Below are 19102 nucleotides of genomic sequence, written 5' to 3' on the forward strand. Positions count from 1 at the left end.
ATAATAATCACCTGCTTTAAGTCACTAGAACGTTCAGCTTGGTCATCGATATGGTTGTGGATTGAATTGGTTGTTAACGTGTATTGGCAATCTGCCAGTTGTATGGCTTTTTCTGGATTATTTGAAGGCATTTCATTTACGGTACACTGGATGATTCCGGGACGATCTCACCGTCACCAGGTCGACAGAGGAGAGCAATTTCCTGAATATTTAGAGAAAGATACCAAACCACCATTAAACGTACTAATGTTAAAAACGTTATAATGTATAGCTATTTGACTAATTTTCATTAATTAAACCAAAACCTGTTAAACTTTTCAAGCCAAACCAATTTTGTTTTCAGTTTTAAATTACAATTCACAACTATGATTACTTTGTATAAATGAACACAATATCAATATATATTCAATAGTTCATGAAAGCCGCAGCCACATAAAGTTGAAATAGTTATTGTTATGATCTGCTAGAATTACATGCATATAATTAAAATGAATAGAATGGACAAATAATTTGCTATAATTGGGATTTCTGTTCAATTCATTGTATGTATCACATCCGTTTTGTCAAACTTTGTACCATCAAGAACCAAGGACAACACCTACAGCAGCATTTCCATAGAAAAATGTGTTAATGTTTTTCGCCCCCCATCATGTGGAACCTATAGGACCGCGCAAGGTTCTTCGTTATCTTTTTTTGGCATAGTCTGTCTACCAGTCTCGAGCTAACTTAATCCTTGCCATTCCTTGTCTTTGCACATGACATGGCAGGGAGTAGAACTGAAAGTAGATACACTGTCAGTCTAGCCTGCTACATTGCCTGTTGTCGGGTAATGACGTCCTATAGATCTACGTTACCAAGGGAACAGCTAACAACACATAATTGGTGGGAACAGAACTGAAGTCCGAGCCAGCCCAGGGGACTAACATACAAGAATTACACGTGACATGGAGAACTTAAAACTGTTTCCAAAGTTGTAGCTATTTTTCACACTTCAGAGACATGCTGTTCGTGGTGGTGTGGAAACATGTCTGTCAGCACTCGGTCTGCGAAGTCCAACTTCAGAAACAGGTCCACCCAACCCTCTGTCCCCGTGGAATCAATAAAGGAAATGCAGGTTTGGTGATGGCGCTAACAGTCATTTCGTTTGTGTATATGAGATTGTTTTTTGTAGGAGGTGGCATAGCTATCTGTCCAGGTAACATAGATAATAGTAGCCTAAAGTGATTGTAACAGTATCGCTCTGGTTAGAGCATAACCTGCCATAAACTGCATACAGTAACCTGGAATAATTATAATGAAAAGAAACATCAACTCAACAACCACCATCCACTAGGTAAAACAACTAAAATTGGAATGTATTCTACAAGTGCCTGGGACTGCAGGGATTTGCGACACGTGCCATTCTTCAACAACAAATTTCATAATTTGTTGTTGTGTTGATTCTGGTGAAAAGCCATTACATTTTTAATACTATTTAACGTGTAGAGTGCATTTAATACAAACGAATATGGGAAATGTGGAAAACCGAAATAAAGCAAAAATGTAGGCTACATAAAACATAATAATACTTCAAAAGTTTTAATAGTGGCTTCGACCGCAACTACGGAATTGTCTCTTTATGAGTTAACCTACATTCACTTGACGAGAAAACCGCATAACAGTTCACATCTCAACCGGAAGTTCCATGATGTCACCAGCGCTAAGTTGTTTTTTCCCCAGCAGAATATCACAGGTTTTGTGAAATAGACCCGATTGCTTATTAAAAATATGTAACATAATGTAACATAAAGAAATACACGACAGAATGCATTTTGCATCCTGATCTAATAATCAAACCTGTGACAGTGACTTCGCGAAAAATAATGGATACTAGGTTATAGGGTTATAATGAAATCTAGTTCCCCCTAGAATTATTGGCACCCTAGGTAAATGTAAACAAAACGTTTTTGCTATTCATTACCTTGATTTTACAGTAAAAAAAATACATTGTTACCAAAACTAACAATGTGTCACCAACAAATTATATAGATTATTCTTCAAAAACGTGCTACAATTATTAGCACCCATGCATTTAGTATTGCACCCTCCCTTTGCCAAGATGACAACTCTAAGTTGTTTCCTATAATGTTTGATGAGGTGGGAGAAAACATAGGATATAGGATTTCAGATTATGACTCCTCGTCAGCTCATCCCACAAGTTTTCAATGGGATTTAAGTCAGGGTACTGTGATGGCCATTGCAAAAACTCGATTCTATGGTCAGTAAACTGTTTTAGCCTAAAATATACGGTTACTTGGAGTTGATGTTGGCATGTATCCTGAAAAGGATCTCAGGGGCTTTAGAAATAAAACAGCCTTAAACATCACAGACCCACAGGCACAAACCCTACATCAGAGTGGTTCTTTATTGCATGCCCATGGCTCTTTTTACCCCAAAAACACCTGGTGGCATGCATATTCTTAATAAAATAATTATTGTCAATTATGTTATTGTGGATGTAAGATCAAGCTGATTAACAACAATAAAAACAATTATAATATTTTTTGTTCATATTTAGATTTGGTGCCAATAGTTTTGTAGGTTTCTGTATATAGCAATGTATGTAAATGAAGTATACTAAAATGTAATTAGATTAATTCTCTATTTCTTGCGAAGTTCATGAAACTTTTTGAGTGTAGATAATATTATGAAAGTTCCGGTTGAAATATTAACTATTTTGTACTACCTGGGGGGGGGGGGGGGGGGGGAAATGTTGTTAACAACTTGGTCAATGGTGAGGTAAGTAGTGTGCATGGAGATTATAAACATGCCTTGGTAGATGAGAACCAATTTTTTCCCCAGCCTTCATGAGTTTCGTTATGTATAACTTAAGTCTGAGCCCATGTAATAACACACAACTTCAGTATGTCGACAAGTGAATGCCCAACAACTAACCCTAATAAGGACTCAGTCCCTAGTTGCGGTCAAAGCTACACCAATATATGAGTAGAAAAAATACAATCACAATTCATCAAACCAGTACCTACATATGCAAAATAGACAAATTAAGGAATCAAATAGTTAGGAATCAAATAGCCAGCTGGAATACTTAGGTTATGCAGTCTATGATTTTGCAAATAAACATTTATTTAAAATGTCCCATTTTGGGTTGGATGTGCAATATCTTGAGTAGAATCACTTATACCTCAGTCAGCCATTTGACGTTTGAAAGTGAGTAGTCTTAATTACATGACGCAAGTAAATGACATAGAACAACATTTCTGGCCTCATTGACGTAAAAACTGGCCTCATTGACGTAAAGGCAGAGTGTACCAGGTCTGAGGGGCCACACCAGATGGCCAAGTCCTCATTTTACATATGGTTGTGACAGGTAAACCCCTTGGTCTGATGATGGTACAGTAGTGTGGTGCTTGGGAACAGTTCTCAAGAAGTTGGCATGTGTGCTTATGTGTGTTACCCTTAAAGACCTTGACGAAGATCTAAAGAGTCTTGAATTTGATGCTATGTTGAACAGGAGGTTGACTCCATTTTGTGGAGGTTGTCTCGTCACATTCATTCCCAGCATAGTTAGACAGTTTTGTGCTACATAAGAGCACTTGAGACTGTTGTGCATTGAATATTACTCTCAGATTTCCAAGGAAACAATAATAGAGATGTTTATGGTCTGTTTCCAATATCTTTGGCTATTTGTGTATACAATTTTTCAGAAAACACATTCACTTGCATTATTTAGTACGTTCACTAGGAACCAAACGTGGTCTTCTGCTTTTGTAGACCATCCATTCAAGGTTTGACACATTGAGCATTCAGAAATGCCCTACCACATGTTATTGTGGTTATTTGTGTATTTGTGGCTTTTCTGGCCAGTCTCCTTTTTCATTAACAAAGTGGGGTTTTTCCAACAGGACCGCCACTTACTGAATTATTTTGTTTATCGCACCATTCTCTGTAAACTCTAATGACTTTATTGGAGAAAAGTAACAAGCAGGTATACCAAATAATGGCTAGTGAGGGTAATTTGAGGTGCTTACAAGATTTTTTACATATTTAGTGAGGCTGCAGTCATACGTTAAATCTTAGAACATTTATATTGGACAAAAAGAGTTACAGTTAATTGTTCAAATTAATTAGGCCCTAACATATGGATTTTGCATGACAGGGAACATGTATCTGTTGGTCACATTCCTTAAAAAAGGTAGATCAGAAAACCAGTCAGTATGTAGTGGGACCATTTATTTGCCTCATGCAGGAAGACACATCTCCTTTGCATAGAGATGATCAAGGTGTTGATTGTGACCTGTGGCGTGTTATGCCACTCCTCTTCAATTGCTTTGTAAAGTTGCTTTTGCCTGCCCATACCATAATCCCTAACACTGCCATCATGGGGCACTCTTTTCAAATGTTTACAAATTTGTCTTGCACAGTACAGTTGAAAGTGCACAACTTCAGCAGTCAAGTGGATATTAATGCATTTGTTAACAGAAGTTGGTTACTACATCGAATTGCATGCTGGTCATGATCCTGAATAGGAAGTCAAGCATGGTAAGGCAAGGAGATGACCTTCTCTGTGGTCCTTGACAGCTGTGGAAACCTAGCTTACGCAAATCTGACCCCTGTCTGGGTAGCTGATCTTAGACAATCCTGCAGGTAAGAAGTGGGATGTGGGGGTCCTGGGCTGGCATGGCTACATTTTGTCTGTGGTTGTGAGGCCAGTTGGACGTACTGTTAAATTCTTTAAAATGACACTGGATGTGACTTTAGTTTTTTGTGCATATGGAAAATATCTGTAACGCTCTATTTCAGTTGATGAAACATAGTACCAACACTTTTACATTGCATTATGTTGGTCTAGTAAAGACTTATTACTGGGGTTTGCAGGTCTAGAGTGCGTAGTTGTAATCTTTAACCTTCTTATTTGTAATGCTACTTCTCCAACAGAGTTTAAGCTAAAATAAACTTTATAATCAGTCGGCTAAGACTTTTATTATTTAATAATATATATTTTTTATTTTATTATAAAGCTTGTAAAAGTGAAGTCATGGCATCCTTACTTGCATAGTTTTGTCCCCAAACTTTTGACATAAATCAACTATTTTGACCACTTTTGTAATTTCATGGTAGAATTATTATAATTTTTTTTTTTCCCCTGGAATCCATTGAAACAACTGTGGAGCAAGGGCTTAATGACCCAGGTGCGTGATAAGGTCTGGCCTAATTGGGATCCAATCTCTTGGCAGGAAGCCTTCCATTAATGTGAATACTATAAAGTCAAGAAGGATACCTTCGAGGGCACTGCATGCATATAAATGGCAGGCATTCCAATCCTGGTGCTAAGGCAAGGGGAGACCCTCACAGAGCATTCATTGTAATATCCTGATCTTCCTTCAGGTTCTGCTTGAGCAGAGCTGGTCATTCTTCCGGAGTTAAGGTTTACCTCTGTTCTGTCTCAGCATACCACGTTGCAATTGATGGTGGTTCTGGGTGCACTCTGGGCCAACTCCTTTTTATCCTTAAAGTCCCTGGATCATAGGATTCTCCACCAGAAAACAGTGTTACTCCTGGCTATACCCTCAACGAAATTTGTCAAAGGTCTCAGCATGTTGTCTATTTAGCCATCTTCAATTGAATAAGACACTGGTGTTTCCAGGTAACTTTGAGTCCCAAATTGGCATGGCCCAAAATATTTGCTTGAAAGAATATACAACGTACACACCCATCAATCTAAGGGTTATCTTTACTTCTTTTTTAGAAATGTATGCCATTTTGTTGAAAATAAAAAATGTAAATATGTACATAAGTATTCAGACCTTTTTCTTTAACACTCCAATTTGAGCTCAGATACATCATGTGTCCTTAGGTAATGCCTGGCATGTCTTTAACAATCTTGATTGGAGACCAGTTGTGTTAGATTTTAGTGAATAGATACTCTGTGATAATTTACACTCTGATGATTTACAGTGCATGTCAGAGCAAAAACCAAGCCATAAAGTCCAAAGAACTCTCTAAAGGATTGTGTCAAGGCATTGGTCTGGAGAATGCATTGAAAGTTAGGAGCACAGTGGGCTCCATCATTGTGAAATGGAAGAACACTGTAACCACCAAGCTATTTCTAAACCTGGCCAGGAGATTGGTCAGGATTAAGGGATGGATGAACAAAGCAAAATACATAGAGCTCGTTGAAGAAAACCTGATCCAGATCGCACTAGAACTCAGAGTGGGGCAAAGATGAAACTTTCTGAACGACAAAATACCCAAAACCAACAACCAGTGGCTTTGGAACTAAAAATATTTCACAAAGCGTTTTAGCGCTATAACTAGCTCCTAAATCTGTGAAATTTTAGGGGTAGTCAAGAGGTCGACTCCTAACCCAGCAAACACGTTACGTAACCACGACCAACCGTGACGTAGTGGATTGGTCATGTCGTGTCATTACCTTCTTACAACATTGTGGCAACGTTGTCTGATGGCAATGGCATGACCACATCTTCCTCACCTGCTCAGGACGTCACAGAAAAATAATTTAATGACGTACCAGTTTGGTAACGATCTTACGTAACTAAAACTGGGAAATACGTTTTCTTTTAAGGTATACCTGGCTAAATAGCTACTGCAGCTAGCGAACGGTACTGTACGACTAAGTTAAACAAACATCACTTTAGTTCGTTAAGCCAACATCATTTCTGGAGCACCGTCATCAATTCTGGACAAGGAATCTCAGGTAAGCGTATTTAATTTCTTTACAAAGCAGTTAGATCTGTCATATAGCTAAAATCACTTTGGTAGTTCCTATCAAATTACAGTACTGTCTAGCAAACCAACTAACATTACTTCAAAGCTACAGTTCAGTAAAGGGGCTTACACACCGGCCGAAACGGCAGCAATTAGGGTGGCATGCAAGAGGCAGAAATGTTGAGTGTTTTTCTGAGGATCGAGTCACTGTGATGTCACTTACGTTTTGGTCAACATCTACTCTGACTTGTCATATCAGTTCACCAAGTATGTTAATATTATATTAAAGTTGAACATGGTTGAGCTTCGACTGCATTACCAAATATTGTGCTCATTCCTGTGGGCGGCAGCCGCCTTGCTTCGGGTTGCCGCTACCGCGGCCGCCAGGGTAGGAGGCAAAGCTGCCGTCGAGGATTCATTGAACTTAATGGAGGAGGCAGCGGTTGCCGGGTTGGGTGGGTAAGCCCCTTAAGTCAGCTACTAACTAGCTTGGTTGGTACATTTTTTCAAACATAGATGAACATCGAGTCACCTCACAAGTACTCATGTAAAGATTTTTAATATGAGTTCCACAAGTAATGAATCAACAAGTTATTTGACAAAATTGTAAAAGTGATATAAATAAATTATGAACGAATTGAATCAAATGTTTGACACCTGTTTTATACTGGTTTTAAACTGGTTTTCATTGTCCATGTCCAGGTGCAGCAACGGGTCCAACGGCAGAGGAAGGGAGGAAGGTGAATATACAATTGAAGACCACTCAGACTCATTTCTGACAACAAGGACGAGTAAGGTGTCCGTCTGCTTGTGTGATTGTATTTTGTCAGTTGGATGTAAGCCCCAAATGTATTGTGATCCTAGTGACGCCTTTGGTCTGGACTGATGATCTAACAGCATTGCCATTATTATATCTGGGAAGGGGTTGATCAAATAAATGTATCATATTTATACATAATACCTCACTGTAAAACTAAACATCAATGTAGAACCCTGCTGAATTGTGTTGGCCACATTTAAGATTTCATGGAACAGTTGGAGCAGGTAAACACAAGGATGGAGAAAACTGTCAAGATGTTGACTGGACAGAAATGAATTAGCTGTACATATAGCTGTACGTATGGACATAAAAACTGTAGGAGGAAAAGGGCAATGAATGGTAAACTGGATAGTATACTGGGATTCACAATTACCAATAACGGACAACCTTAGAAATACCACGTTGCTACAACATGCTAGCGACCAACTGACAACGTCAATTAGTTACGTTGTAACGGCAACGAGCAAACTTTCACTTCCGGTTGTGACAACGTAGCTGACAACGTTGCTGCTACCTAATTTGGTGGCCAGATAACGTCGTAACAACATCGTGACAACGGAAAATTGTTACCTGGGAAGTCACTAACACCAAATCACAAACAATCCTAAATCCTACTTTAGAAACATTTTAACGATACTGAGCGTTTAAAAAGGTATTGCCTTACTCGCGAGGTTTTATGACCATAGAGCTAGTCAGGGATGAAGTCACTACACCAACAAACAGAAACAACACAATTACACCGAAGACCAAAGTTGTGGCAACTCTATACTAATTGGCCACAGTGAAAAATGCTGCTATATGCAGCGCAGACGAACTACGTATGTCTCAGTCGTCTGTCGGTATACTACATAAACTATAAATGCCCCTCCATACCCCATATCGTGCGACAAATAATTAGTTTTTCTCTTGATGTTCGCCAACTACAAAAAAAATAACTCGACTTCATGGCCATAGCTGGACCACCCAGTTTAGCTGGTGCTATATATGGGACACATTATTCGTGGTTTCAGGTATAATCATTGTCACCCTACATTTTTATTTTTATATATTTATTTTTATATGGCAACATGACACTATGGAGTTAGATGTGTCCCAATATTCGTAAATATATAGAATATATTAATCACAACTCACAAATACAAATATTTGTGGGGGTTCAAAACCCCCTTAATGAAGAGTAACATTTTGAGTTCCGTGACGTCGCCCGGTATGGCGCAACCGGGGCCCCACCCTGGAGCCAGGCCCGGGGTTGGGGCTCGCACGCGAGCGCCTGGTGGCCGGGCCTTTCCCCATGGGGCCCGGCTGGGCTCAGCCCGAAGGAGCGACGTGGGGCCGCCTTCCCATGGGCTCACCACCCACAGGAGGGACCATAAGGGGCCGGTGCGGAGAGCATCGGGCGGCAGTCGAAGGCGGGGGCCTAGACAACCCGATCCCTGGACACGGAAACTAGCTCTAGGGACGTGGAATGTCACCTGGTGGGGAAGGAGCCTGAGATCGTGCTTGAGGTTGAGAGGTTCCGACTAGAGGTAGTAGAGATCACCTCTACGCACGGCTTGGGCTCTGGAACCACATTCCTTGAGAGAGGATGGACTCTTCACCACTCTGGAGTTGCCCATGGTGAGAGGCGGCGGGCTGGTGTGGGTTTGCTTATAGCTCCCCAGCTTTGCCGCCATGAGTTTACCCCGGTGTACTTGAGGGTCGTTTCCCTGCGCCTACGGGTCGGGGTTAGGTCTCTCACTGTTGTTTGTGCCTACAGGCCGAACGACAGTGCAGAGTACCCGACTTTCTTGGAGTCTCTGGGAGGGGTGCTGGAAAGTGCTCCGACTGGGGACTCTATCGTTCTACTGGGGGACTTCAACGCCCACGTGGGCAACGACAGTGACACCTGGAGGGGTGTGATTGGGAGGAACGGCCCCCCTGATCTGAACCCGAGTGGTGTTCAGTTATTGGACTTCTGTGCTAGGCCGCAGGTCGATGATCGACTTTGTTGTTGTTTCATCTGACCTGCGGCCGTATGCCTTGGATACTCGGGTGAAGAGAGGGGCGGAGCTGTCAACTGATCACCACCTGGTCCGATGGCGGGGGAGAAAGCTGGACAGACTCGGCAGGCCCAAGCGTACTGTAAGGGTCTGCTGGGAACGTCTGGCCGAGTCTCCTGTCAGAGAGATCTTTAACTCCCACCTCCGGCAGAACTTCGACTGGATCCCGAGGGAGGCTGGAGATATTGAGTCCGAGTGGACCATGTTCTCCACCGCCATTGTCGAAGCCATTGAGCTGTGGCCGTAAGGTCTCCGGTGCCTGTCGAGGCGGCAATCCCCGAACCCGGTGGTGGACACCGGAAGTAAGGGATGCCATCAACCTATCAGGCCTGGTTGGCTTGTGGGACTCCTGAGGGAGGAGTTCGGTGAGGCCATGGAGAAGGACTATCGGCTGGCCTCGAAGAGATTCTGGCAAACTGTCCGGCGCCTCAGGAGAGGGAAACAATGCCCTACCAACGCTGTTTACAGTAGAGGTGGGCAGCTGTTGACCTCAACTGGGGATGTCGTCGGGCGGTGGAAGGAGTACTTCAAGGATCTCCTCAATCCCGCCGTCACGTCTTCCATTGAGGAAGCAGAGGATGAGGGCTCAGAGGTGGACTCGTCCATCACCCGGGCTGAAGTCACAGAGGGGGTCAAGAAACTCCTCGGTGGCAAGGCACCGGGTTGGATGAGATCCGCCCTGAGTACCTCAAGTCTCTGGATGTTGTGGGGCTGTCTTGGTTGACACGCCTGTGCAACATCGCGTGGCGGTCGGGGACAGTGCCTCTGGGATGGCAGACCGGGGTGGTGGTCCCTCTTTTTAAGAAGGGGGACCGGAGGGTGTGTTCCAACTATAGGGGGATCACACTTCTCAGCCTCCCCGGGAAAGTCTATGCCAGGGTGCTGGAGAGGAGAATACGGCCGATAGTAGAACCTCGGATTCAGGAGGAACAGTGTGGTTTTCGTCCGGGCTGTGGAACACTGGACCAGCTCTATACCCTCTACAGGGTGTTGGAGGGTTCATGGGAGTTTGCCCAACCAATCCACATGTGTTTTGTGGATTTGGAAAAGGCATTCGACTGTGTCCCTCACGGCATCCCGTGGAGAGTGCTTCGGGAATATGGGGTCCTGGGTCCTTTGCTAACGGCTGTCAGGTCCCTGTACAACCGAAGCAGGAGCTTGGTCCGCATTCCCAGTGCATGTTGGACTCCGGCAGAGCTGCCCTTTGTCGCCGGTTCTGTTCGTAATTTTTATGGACAGAATTTCTAGGCGCAGCCAGGGGCCGGAGGGTGTCAGGTTTGGGGATCACACGATTTAGTCTCTGCTCTTTGCGGATGATGTTGTCGTGTTGGCCCCTTCAAACCAGGACCTTCAGCATGCACTGGGACGGTTTGCAGCCGAGTGTGAAGCGGTGGGGATGAAAATCAGTACCTCCAAATCCGAGGCCATGGTCCTCAGTCGGAAAAGGGTGGCTTGCCCACTTCAGGTTGGCGGAGAGTGCCTGCCTCAAGTGGAGGAGTTTAAGTATCTAGGGGTCTTGTTCACGAGTGAGGGAAGGATGGAACGGGAGATTGACAGACGGATCGGTGCAGCTTCTGCAGTAATGCGGTCGATGTATCGGTCTGTCGTGGTGAAGAAAGAGCTGAGCCGCAAGGCAAAGCTCTCGATTTACCGGTCAATCTACGTTCCTACTCTCACCTATGGTCATGAGCTTTGGGTCATAACCGAAAGGACAAGATCCCGGATACAGGCGGGCGAAATGAGCTTTCTCCGCAGGGTGGCTGGGCGATGCCTTAGAGATAGGGTGAGAAGCTTGGTCACCCGGGAGGAGCTCAGAGTAGAGTCGCTGCTCCTCCACATCGAGAGGGGTCAGCTGAGGTGGCTTGGGCATCTGTTTCGGATGCCTCCGGAACGCCTTCCTGGGAAGGTGTTCCGGTCCCGTCCCACCGGGAGGAGACCCCGGGGAAGACCTAGGACACGCTGGAGGGACTATGTCTCCCGGCTGGCCTGGGAACGCCTTGGTGCCCCCCCGGAAGAGCTGGAGGAAATGTCTGGGGAGAGGGAAGTCTGGGCATCCCTGCTTAGACCCCGCGACCCCCCCGCGACCCAGCCCCGGATAAAGCGGAAGATGATGGACATGGACAAATAAAAATAGGATTTGTAAATGTGAAAACATATTATAGCTGAGAAGTATTTAATCAGAATGACAGGGGAGTTGTCTGTCACTCAACGTCATTGTTGCCCTGGTTACGGAGACTCAGACGCACGGTAACATCAGCAGTGCGGTTCTCCCAGATAAGTTGACAGTTCTGTTAGCAGAAGAAACTACATTCCGCACGCACGAGCTAGGTGTGTATGTGTGAGAGTTTAACCAATATCCCACTTGGTTGAAAGTAAAGTCACTTTTATTTATATAGCACATTTATAAACAACAGTAGTTGACACAAAGTGCAAAACAGGTATACGTGCAGGTGCTAGAACTAACGTTTTGGACCGTTTTTTGATATTGCCATGGACGGGCACATTTGTCCTACTTATCAACAAACCTAAGGGATTATTAGGAACACCTGTTCAATTTCTCATTAATGCAATTATCTAATCAACCAATCACATGGCAGTTGCTTCAATGCATTTAGGGGTGTGGTCCTGGTCAAGACAATCTCCTGAACTCCAGACTGAATGTCAGAATGGGAAAGAAAGGTGATTTAAGCAATTTTGAGCATGGCATGGTTGTTGGTGCCAGACGGGCCGGTCTGAGTATTTCACAATCTGCTCAGTTACTGGGATTTTCACGCACAACCATTTCTAGGGTTTACAAAGAATGGTGTGAAAAGGGAAAAACATCCAGTATGCTGCAGTCCTGTGGGCGAAAATGCCTTGTTGATACTAGAGGTCAGAGGAGAATGGGCCGACTGATTCAAGCTGATAGAAGAGCAACTTTGACTGAAATAACCACTTGTTACAACCGAGGTATGCAGCAAAGCATTTGTGAAGCCACAACACGCACAACCTTGCGGCGGATGGGCTACAACAGCAGAAGACCCCACCGGGTACCACTCATCTCTACTACAAATAGGAAAAAGAGGCTACAATTTGCACAAGCTCACCAAAATTGGACAGTTGAAGACTGGAAGAATGTTGCCTGGTCTGATGAGTCTCGATTTCTGTTGAGACATTCAGATGGTAGAGTCAGAATTTGGCATAAACAGAATGAGAACATGGATCCATCATGCCTTGTTACCACTGTGCAGGCTGCTGGTGGTAGTGTAATGGTGTGGGGGATGTTTTCTTGGCACACTTTAGGCCCCTTAGTGCCAGTTGGGCATCGTTTAACAGTGAGTGTATATATATATATATACTCACCTAAAGGATTATTAGGAACACTATACTTATACTGTGTTCGACTTCTGCTGTGTTTGACCCGCCCGCAAGGTCCCCCTGCTCAAGAAAGCACATGTACAGGCCCATCTGAAGTTTGCCAATGAACATCTGAATGATTCAGAGGAGAACTGGGTGAAAGTGTTATGGTCAGATGAGACCAAAATCGAGCTCTTTGGCATCAACTCAACTCGCTGTGTTTGAAGGAGGAGGAATGCTGCCTATGACCCCATGATCACCATCCCCATCGCCAAACATGGAGGTGGATACATTATGCTTTGGGGGTGTTTTTCTGCTAAGGCGAAAGGACAACTTCACCACATCAAAGGGACGATGGATAGGGCCATGTACTGTTAAATCTTGGGTGAGAACCTCCTTCCCTCAGCCAGGGCATTGAAAATGGATCGTGGATGGGTATTCCAGCATGACAATGACCCAAAACACACGGCCAAGGCAACAAACGAGTGGCTCAAGAAGAAGCACTTTAATGTCCTGGAGACCTTAATCCCATAGACAATCTGTAGAGGGAGCTGAAGGTTCAAGTTGCCAAACGTCACCCTCAAAAACGTAATGACTTGGAGAAGATCTGCAAAGAGGAGTGGGACAAAATCCCTCCTGAGATGTGTGCAAACCTGGTGACCATCTACAAGAAATGTCTGCCCTCTGTGATTGCCAACAAGGGTTTTTCCACCAAGTACTAAGTCATGTTTTGCAGAGGGTTTGAATACTAATTTCACTCATTAAAATGCAAATCAATTCATATAATTTTTGTCATGTGTTTCTCTGGATTTTGTTGTTGTTATTCTGTCTCTCACTGTTCAAATAAACCTATCATAAAAATTATATTCTGATCATATACTTGTCAGTGGGCAAACGTACAAGATCAGCTGGGGATCAGATATTTTTTCCCTCACTGTATATGTATATTACAATTTTTTCTATAAATTGGTACACATTACTGAAACAGTTTTTTCACTTTGTCATCAGGGGGCATTGTATACTGATTATGGGGTTATATGGGGTATTTTGAATAGAAAGAAGTATAATTATTAATATATTCCTTCGAAAACACAACAAGATGTGGAGAATGCGAAGGGATCTGAATTCCCTTCGCACACCATTTTATGAGTAATGATGTCTCAGTACTTTTCTGTAATTTAATAGGATAGCATCATCACTTGTGGTACACACACGCCTTATAAATCCCAGTTGGACCCCTCCTCCCTCCCCTTCCACCTCAGTTCACCAACACCTCTGTCCTTTGAATAACTGTTAGCTGGTGGACCAAAAAAGATCAAGGTTGTAGGGACTCATTTGACCCTCCAGTGGCCCCTTCCAGTTAGTGTGAAACGTTGCAGCCTCCCTGAGCAAAGTGGAATCCCATAAGGCAGAGTTCTCCAACTTCCCCGTGGGGACTGGCAGCCATTCCATGTTTTTGAACTGTTCCAGAGCTAGCACCCCTGATTTATTTTATGAACTAATCCGGACTCCCTTGATTATATGAATCACCGAAGACAGTTCAGGGCTAAAACAAAAATGTTAAACGTCTGTCGGTCTCTGATAAAATGTTTGAGCATCACCGCTATAAGCCATTATGTTACTATTGTGGTAGTGCAGTTTCTTACAATAGAATGGATAGGTGTGCCTAAGTATGCGGGTGTCCTGCATTTGTTCATTTCTGATTTCAAGCTTTGACTCATAAAAGATGAAAAACCTCATGAATGAAAAACATTATTGTTACTGAGGTTTATTTCTTTTAAAAACAATTGTAAATAAAAATGAATATGTCATTTGATAGCAAATTAGAAGGTTGTTTTTTGATCGAACACGTTGCCAAATCTTGAACACTGCTGGAATTTGTTTGAATTAAATTCACCTAAAATATATCGCAAAGGTAGACCCCTCCAGAACACTCAGAACATTTTATCCCTTCTCCAACATGAATATTTATGAGGAATTCCTCCCACCTACAATTTATTTTTTAGATGTGACTGTTTGAAATCAGTTGACAAAATATATATTCCTAACTCCTCAAACCAGGTAAATTCTAGGCCTACATCCTTATTTCATCATTAGATGATAGGCACTTTCATCCCACTCTTTATCACTTGCTGTCATTCCTTTGTAGTTTCAGAAGAAAATGCATACCAGGGTGTTTGTCTTTTAAGAAATGCATACAAGGGAAAATGTTTTATGTTGTACTATTGAACTAACCTAACATTAAATTGAACAATATTGCCTTAGGCCTAAATTTGTGCATTGGTTTTTAACACCCTCCACTCACTGTTTGTCAGTCCCTCAAGGGATTGGACCACTAGTGCCCGTTTAACCCCTCCAGGGGAGGCATGTCTGTAACTGTAGCCTTTGTAACAAAGACCCATTCAGCCCCAAGCGCCATTGTATGCATTGGTAAGGCGATATCACTGCCTTTGATGTTACCAGGTTGATAGGTGTCGATCCAATAATACAGTAGTTAGCAAGCCTCAGTCTGAGGAGAAAACAGTATTATCATTTCAGATAGTAGGCTGGAAAATTAGATTGAGGTCTCTGGCATGCTCCAGAATTATTGTCTGTGTTCTTATAAATAGTAATTATTGTAAATTAAGAGGGTGGATTTCGTGAATAGATTGCTTTGTTGAAGGTGGCGATGCTGCATTTTAAACCAGACTTTCAAAACAAGGTAAGTTGATGTAGAGTTCTAAGTTGCGCAGAGTTACTGTGACCATATCATGCATTTCATCATGAATGTTAAAAGAAAGAAATAGTGGCTTTTATCTCAATACAATACCAGTTCTCTGTGCTTTTTATTAGACTTTTGTGTAGACAGGTTGAGCCTGTAGGCTTAGATCAGAGATGTGAATTTTATAGTACTTGGGATTCTTGAAAATACAGAAGTTCTATGGGAATGCTACCAGTGCCATGTTATAGTAGTGGACTTATTTTAGTAATGTAAACTGTACTTTTCACTATCAAGTCTACACACTCTTATTGAATATCCTGTTTTTTCTTAGGTAAAGGTTGAAATCAAGACATCATGCAAGTACTTTTCTCACCTTTAAGGTCTTTTATGACTTTTATGACTAATACTTTTTAGGAGCACCTCTTAGTTTGATTACTGTAGTAAGTAAGTTTGGATAGGTTTCAATCAACTTGTCACACCTGGATTTTGTTTTGCAATTTTACCTCACTCTAGCTAAGTCAAGTTGTAAAGGGATCTCATGTGCACATTCTTTAGGTCAGTTTACAGATTGTTTATAGGATGGAGATCTACACTCTCACTTGGCCTTTTCTAGACATCAGGAATTTGAAATTTCCAAGCCATTCCTTGGTCGATTTGCATGTGTGCTTTGGATTATTATTGTATTGGAAGGTGAAATTCTTCTTTCACATCAGCTTTCTGGGTTATAGGGTTCTCACCAATCATCACTCCCTGGTAGGGTCATCATGTAGTGGGGATACGTCTCAGTGGCAGGGACTGGGAGACTGGTCAGGATTGAGGGAAGGATGAACGTAGGAAAATACAGAGATGTCCTTGAAGATCCAGAGTCTACTGGACTTCAGAACCAAAGATTAATCTTTCAGTGTGACAACAACCTAAAGCACACAGCCAAGACAATTCTAGAGTGACTTCAGGATTAGTCTGTGAATGTCTTTGAGTGGCCCAACCAAAGCCCGGACTTGAACCCTATTAAACAAATGTTGGATGACCTGAAGATCGAAGTTCATTGACACTCCCCAGCTTGAGAGGATCTGCAAGGAGGAATGGGAGAAACCTGTGATAGAAGCTTTGATTTTTGCCAAAGGCACTTCCACAAAGTGTTGAATAAAGGGTCAGAATATTTATTTACAGAAGTTACATAACATTTCGGTTTTGCATTTTAATAACTTTCCACAAATTTCTTTTATTATGGGGTATTGTGTGTAGATTGATCTAATCAAATCTATGAAAACGGTGTAAATATCATTGTCATCTTACTTTTGCAGATTTGAATTTCTGCTAAAAGGCTGCATGTATTAGTTACCTTGGATTTTATGAAACAATATTCCAAATTGAAAACCATGTCTCAAGTGCCAGAGTTCAATGTAAGACCCTTCACATTTGATCAACAGTAAAGTCACCAACTGTAAGAACACAAGCAAACAATTGATATAGTGAAAATGTGGTGTATTGGTTAGTCAGTACATATATTTTTATTCTGCGTAACTACATTCCTATAAGTCTAACCCTTGTTTTTGGATAAGTTTGCTAATGAAGCTCTCCATAGTGGCTATGCTGCACTTACAATTAGTAAGCATTTAGTCTACACTCCACAATGTCCTTTTAATTCAGTGTCATTTTTCTATGACCTTTGTGGTCATATGAGTTCAGTGGATTACGTGGAGGAACACGAGACTGCTTGCATCTTTAGTTAGACGTGACAGTATATGTTTGGGTACTGGAGCACAATGACACTAATGGGCCCTGTCTGGGATCTCTATGTGTTAAGCAGGTCAAGGTGGTAAACATTATCTGCCCCAGTAATAGGGCATCATGAAGGCTCGATGTCCACTGTTTAGTCACCTACACAATGGCATGGTGAAGGATTGGTGTACAGTATACTGTAGCCCACTGTGTTACGCGGCTGTGCTCTCATCAACCTGCGGCAGTGTGTTTTGTATCGCTGCTTGGCAATATGTGTGTGGCTTTTGAGTTGTTGAACAGTTTATAGATCTTAGCAGACACTGACCATTGACTTAAAGCAAGGTGGAGTGCAAACCAAGGCATGCCAGTTATTCTCCTGAGTGATCACAGTCACGTTCCGTTGGGTTCTTCTCTACAGCACTACAGCGATCTGGAGCTACCTAGATTGTAGTTGGTAGTTTGGATAATTAGGATATTGGTCATGTCTAGAGGCTTTAGAAAACAGCTCTGGAAACAGAGCGTCTCCAGTGTGATCAAGGTAAGAGATTGTCCCACTACCATTTGTATGCTGAAAGTGGAGATGGAAGATATTTTTGAAGAAAAGATAATGGTCAAGATCATTTATTTCATCTGAGATGTGGTTTAAATGTTGTTGTCTGTTTAAGTGTTATACTATAAGCTTGAGTGTAAAACTTCCCAGAGGTAATTAACTCCTCAGGATTAGCTTTTTTCTTGTTCTGTAGATTTTTGATCAATACTGTTGAACAACGTATGATATAGACATTGTTTGCAATTGTTGTCTTTGTGAATGCCATTGTAAATGTTGAATGCATTACAAAACACACAACACAAAACACTTCTAACAGTTCACAGTCCTTTTCTCCTGAGGTATTTTCTTTTTGTCATGGCATTTCTGTTCTAGCAATTTAGTTCTTATCTGAAAGCCTGCAAACAGTTGAGGCCACCATTGCATATGCCTTGTGCTTGATGCTTTGGTGTGCTGTGTATCTGTGATTTGTTTGTCCTGAAAGCCTTGGACTGGAATCACTGCCAGCTCATGGAGCAGGTGTTTTGTGTATGGGCAGTCGCCCAGCAACCCCATTCTTGGCTCGTTGGCATTGGCATGTGTTTCCTCTAGTGGTTCTGTTCAGGCAGTGTTGAATCAGTATTGCACTGGCTGGCCATCTCTTTACATGCTGACACACCAAGGCTAGGTCACAAACGACACCCTGTTTCCTACATACTGCACTACCTTGAATTAGTGGCCGGTGTGCCCTGGTGCACCACTGTGCGAGTCGGCTACCATTTTGAATGTCTGGAGCTTGTATTTGTACATAGGTCAGTAGTTGTGTTTGCTCTCTCGTGTCTAGGCTTGTTAACTCCTGGCTGCCTCTGACATGATGCATGACCTCAAGACCTGTCATGAATCTTTAACCATCTTATATCTTCGTCCTGTAAGCAGTGTAGTAAATTTGACTCATGCCTCTGCTCCTAGAAGTCATTGCCTTTTCCTTTAATTTGCGATTTGTGTAAAGATTCGAGACAGCCTAAGAAAAGAAATCAGACTTCCAACAAAGCTGTATGTAGCCCTGGCTGTGAAAGTCATAGCTGAAAATTGCACAGATGGATTCCTTAGACTTTTTTCTCTCAACTGAGTAACTAACAATTTTTTTTTTTTACTTTGGTCTTTTCCAGATCTTGCTCTGATAAAGCACTGCATTCAACCAGCCCTTTGCAGTCTTATACACAAATGCC

The 19102-nt window shown here is 42.4% G+C and overlaps 1 protein-coding gene across 3 annotated transcripts in view; it reads left to right on the forward strand.

The window, feature by feature from the left end:
- The first annotated feature begins 894 nt into the window (after nucleotides 1–894).
- Nucleotides 895–19102, forward strand: part of dnah5 (dynein, axonemal, heavy chain 5) — a 67821-nt gene continuing 49613 nt past the window's right edge. For all 3 annotated transcript variants that reach the window (XM_034289106.1, XM_034289107.1, XM_034289108.1), the window contains exon 1: nucleotides 895–1114. In XM_034289106.1, the coding sequence (XP_034144997.1) occupies nucleotides 1025–1114 (90 nt within the window). In that variant the 5' untranslated portion in view covers nucleotides 895–1024. The remainder of the gene's footprint in view (nucleotides 1115–19102) is intronic.

This window comes from Esox lucius, chromosome 20 (genome assembly GCF_011004845.1).
Source record: "Esox lucius isolate fEsoLuc1 chromosome 20, fEsoLuc1.pri, whole genome shotgun sequence".
In the NCBI taxonomy this organism is placed as follows: Eukaryota; Metazoa; Chordata; class Actinopteri; order Esociformes; family Esocidae; genus Esox; species Esox lucius.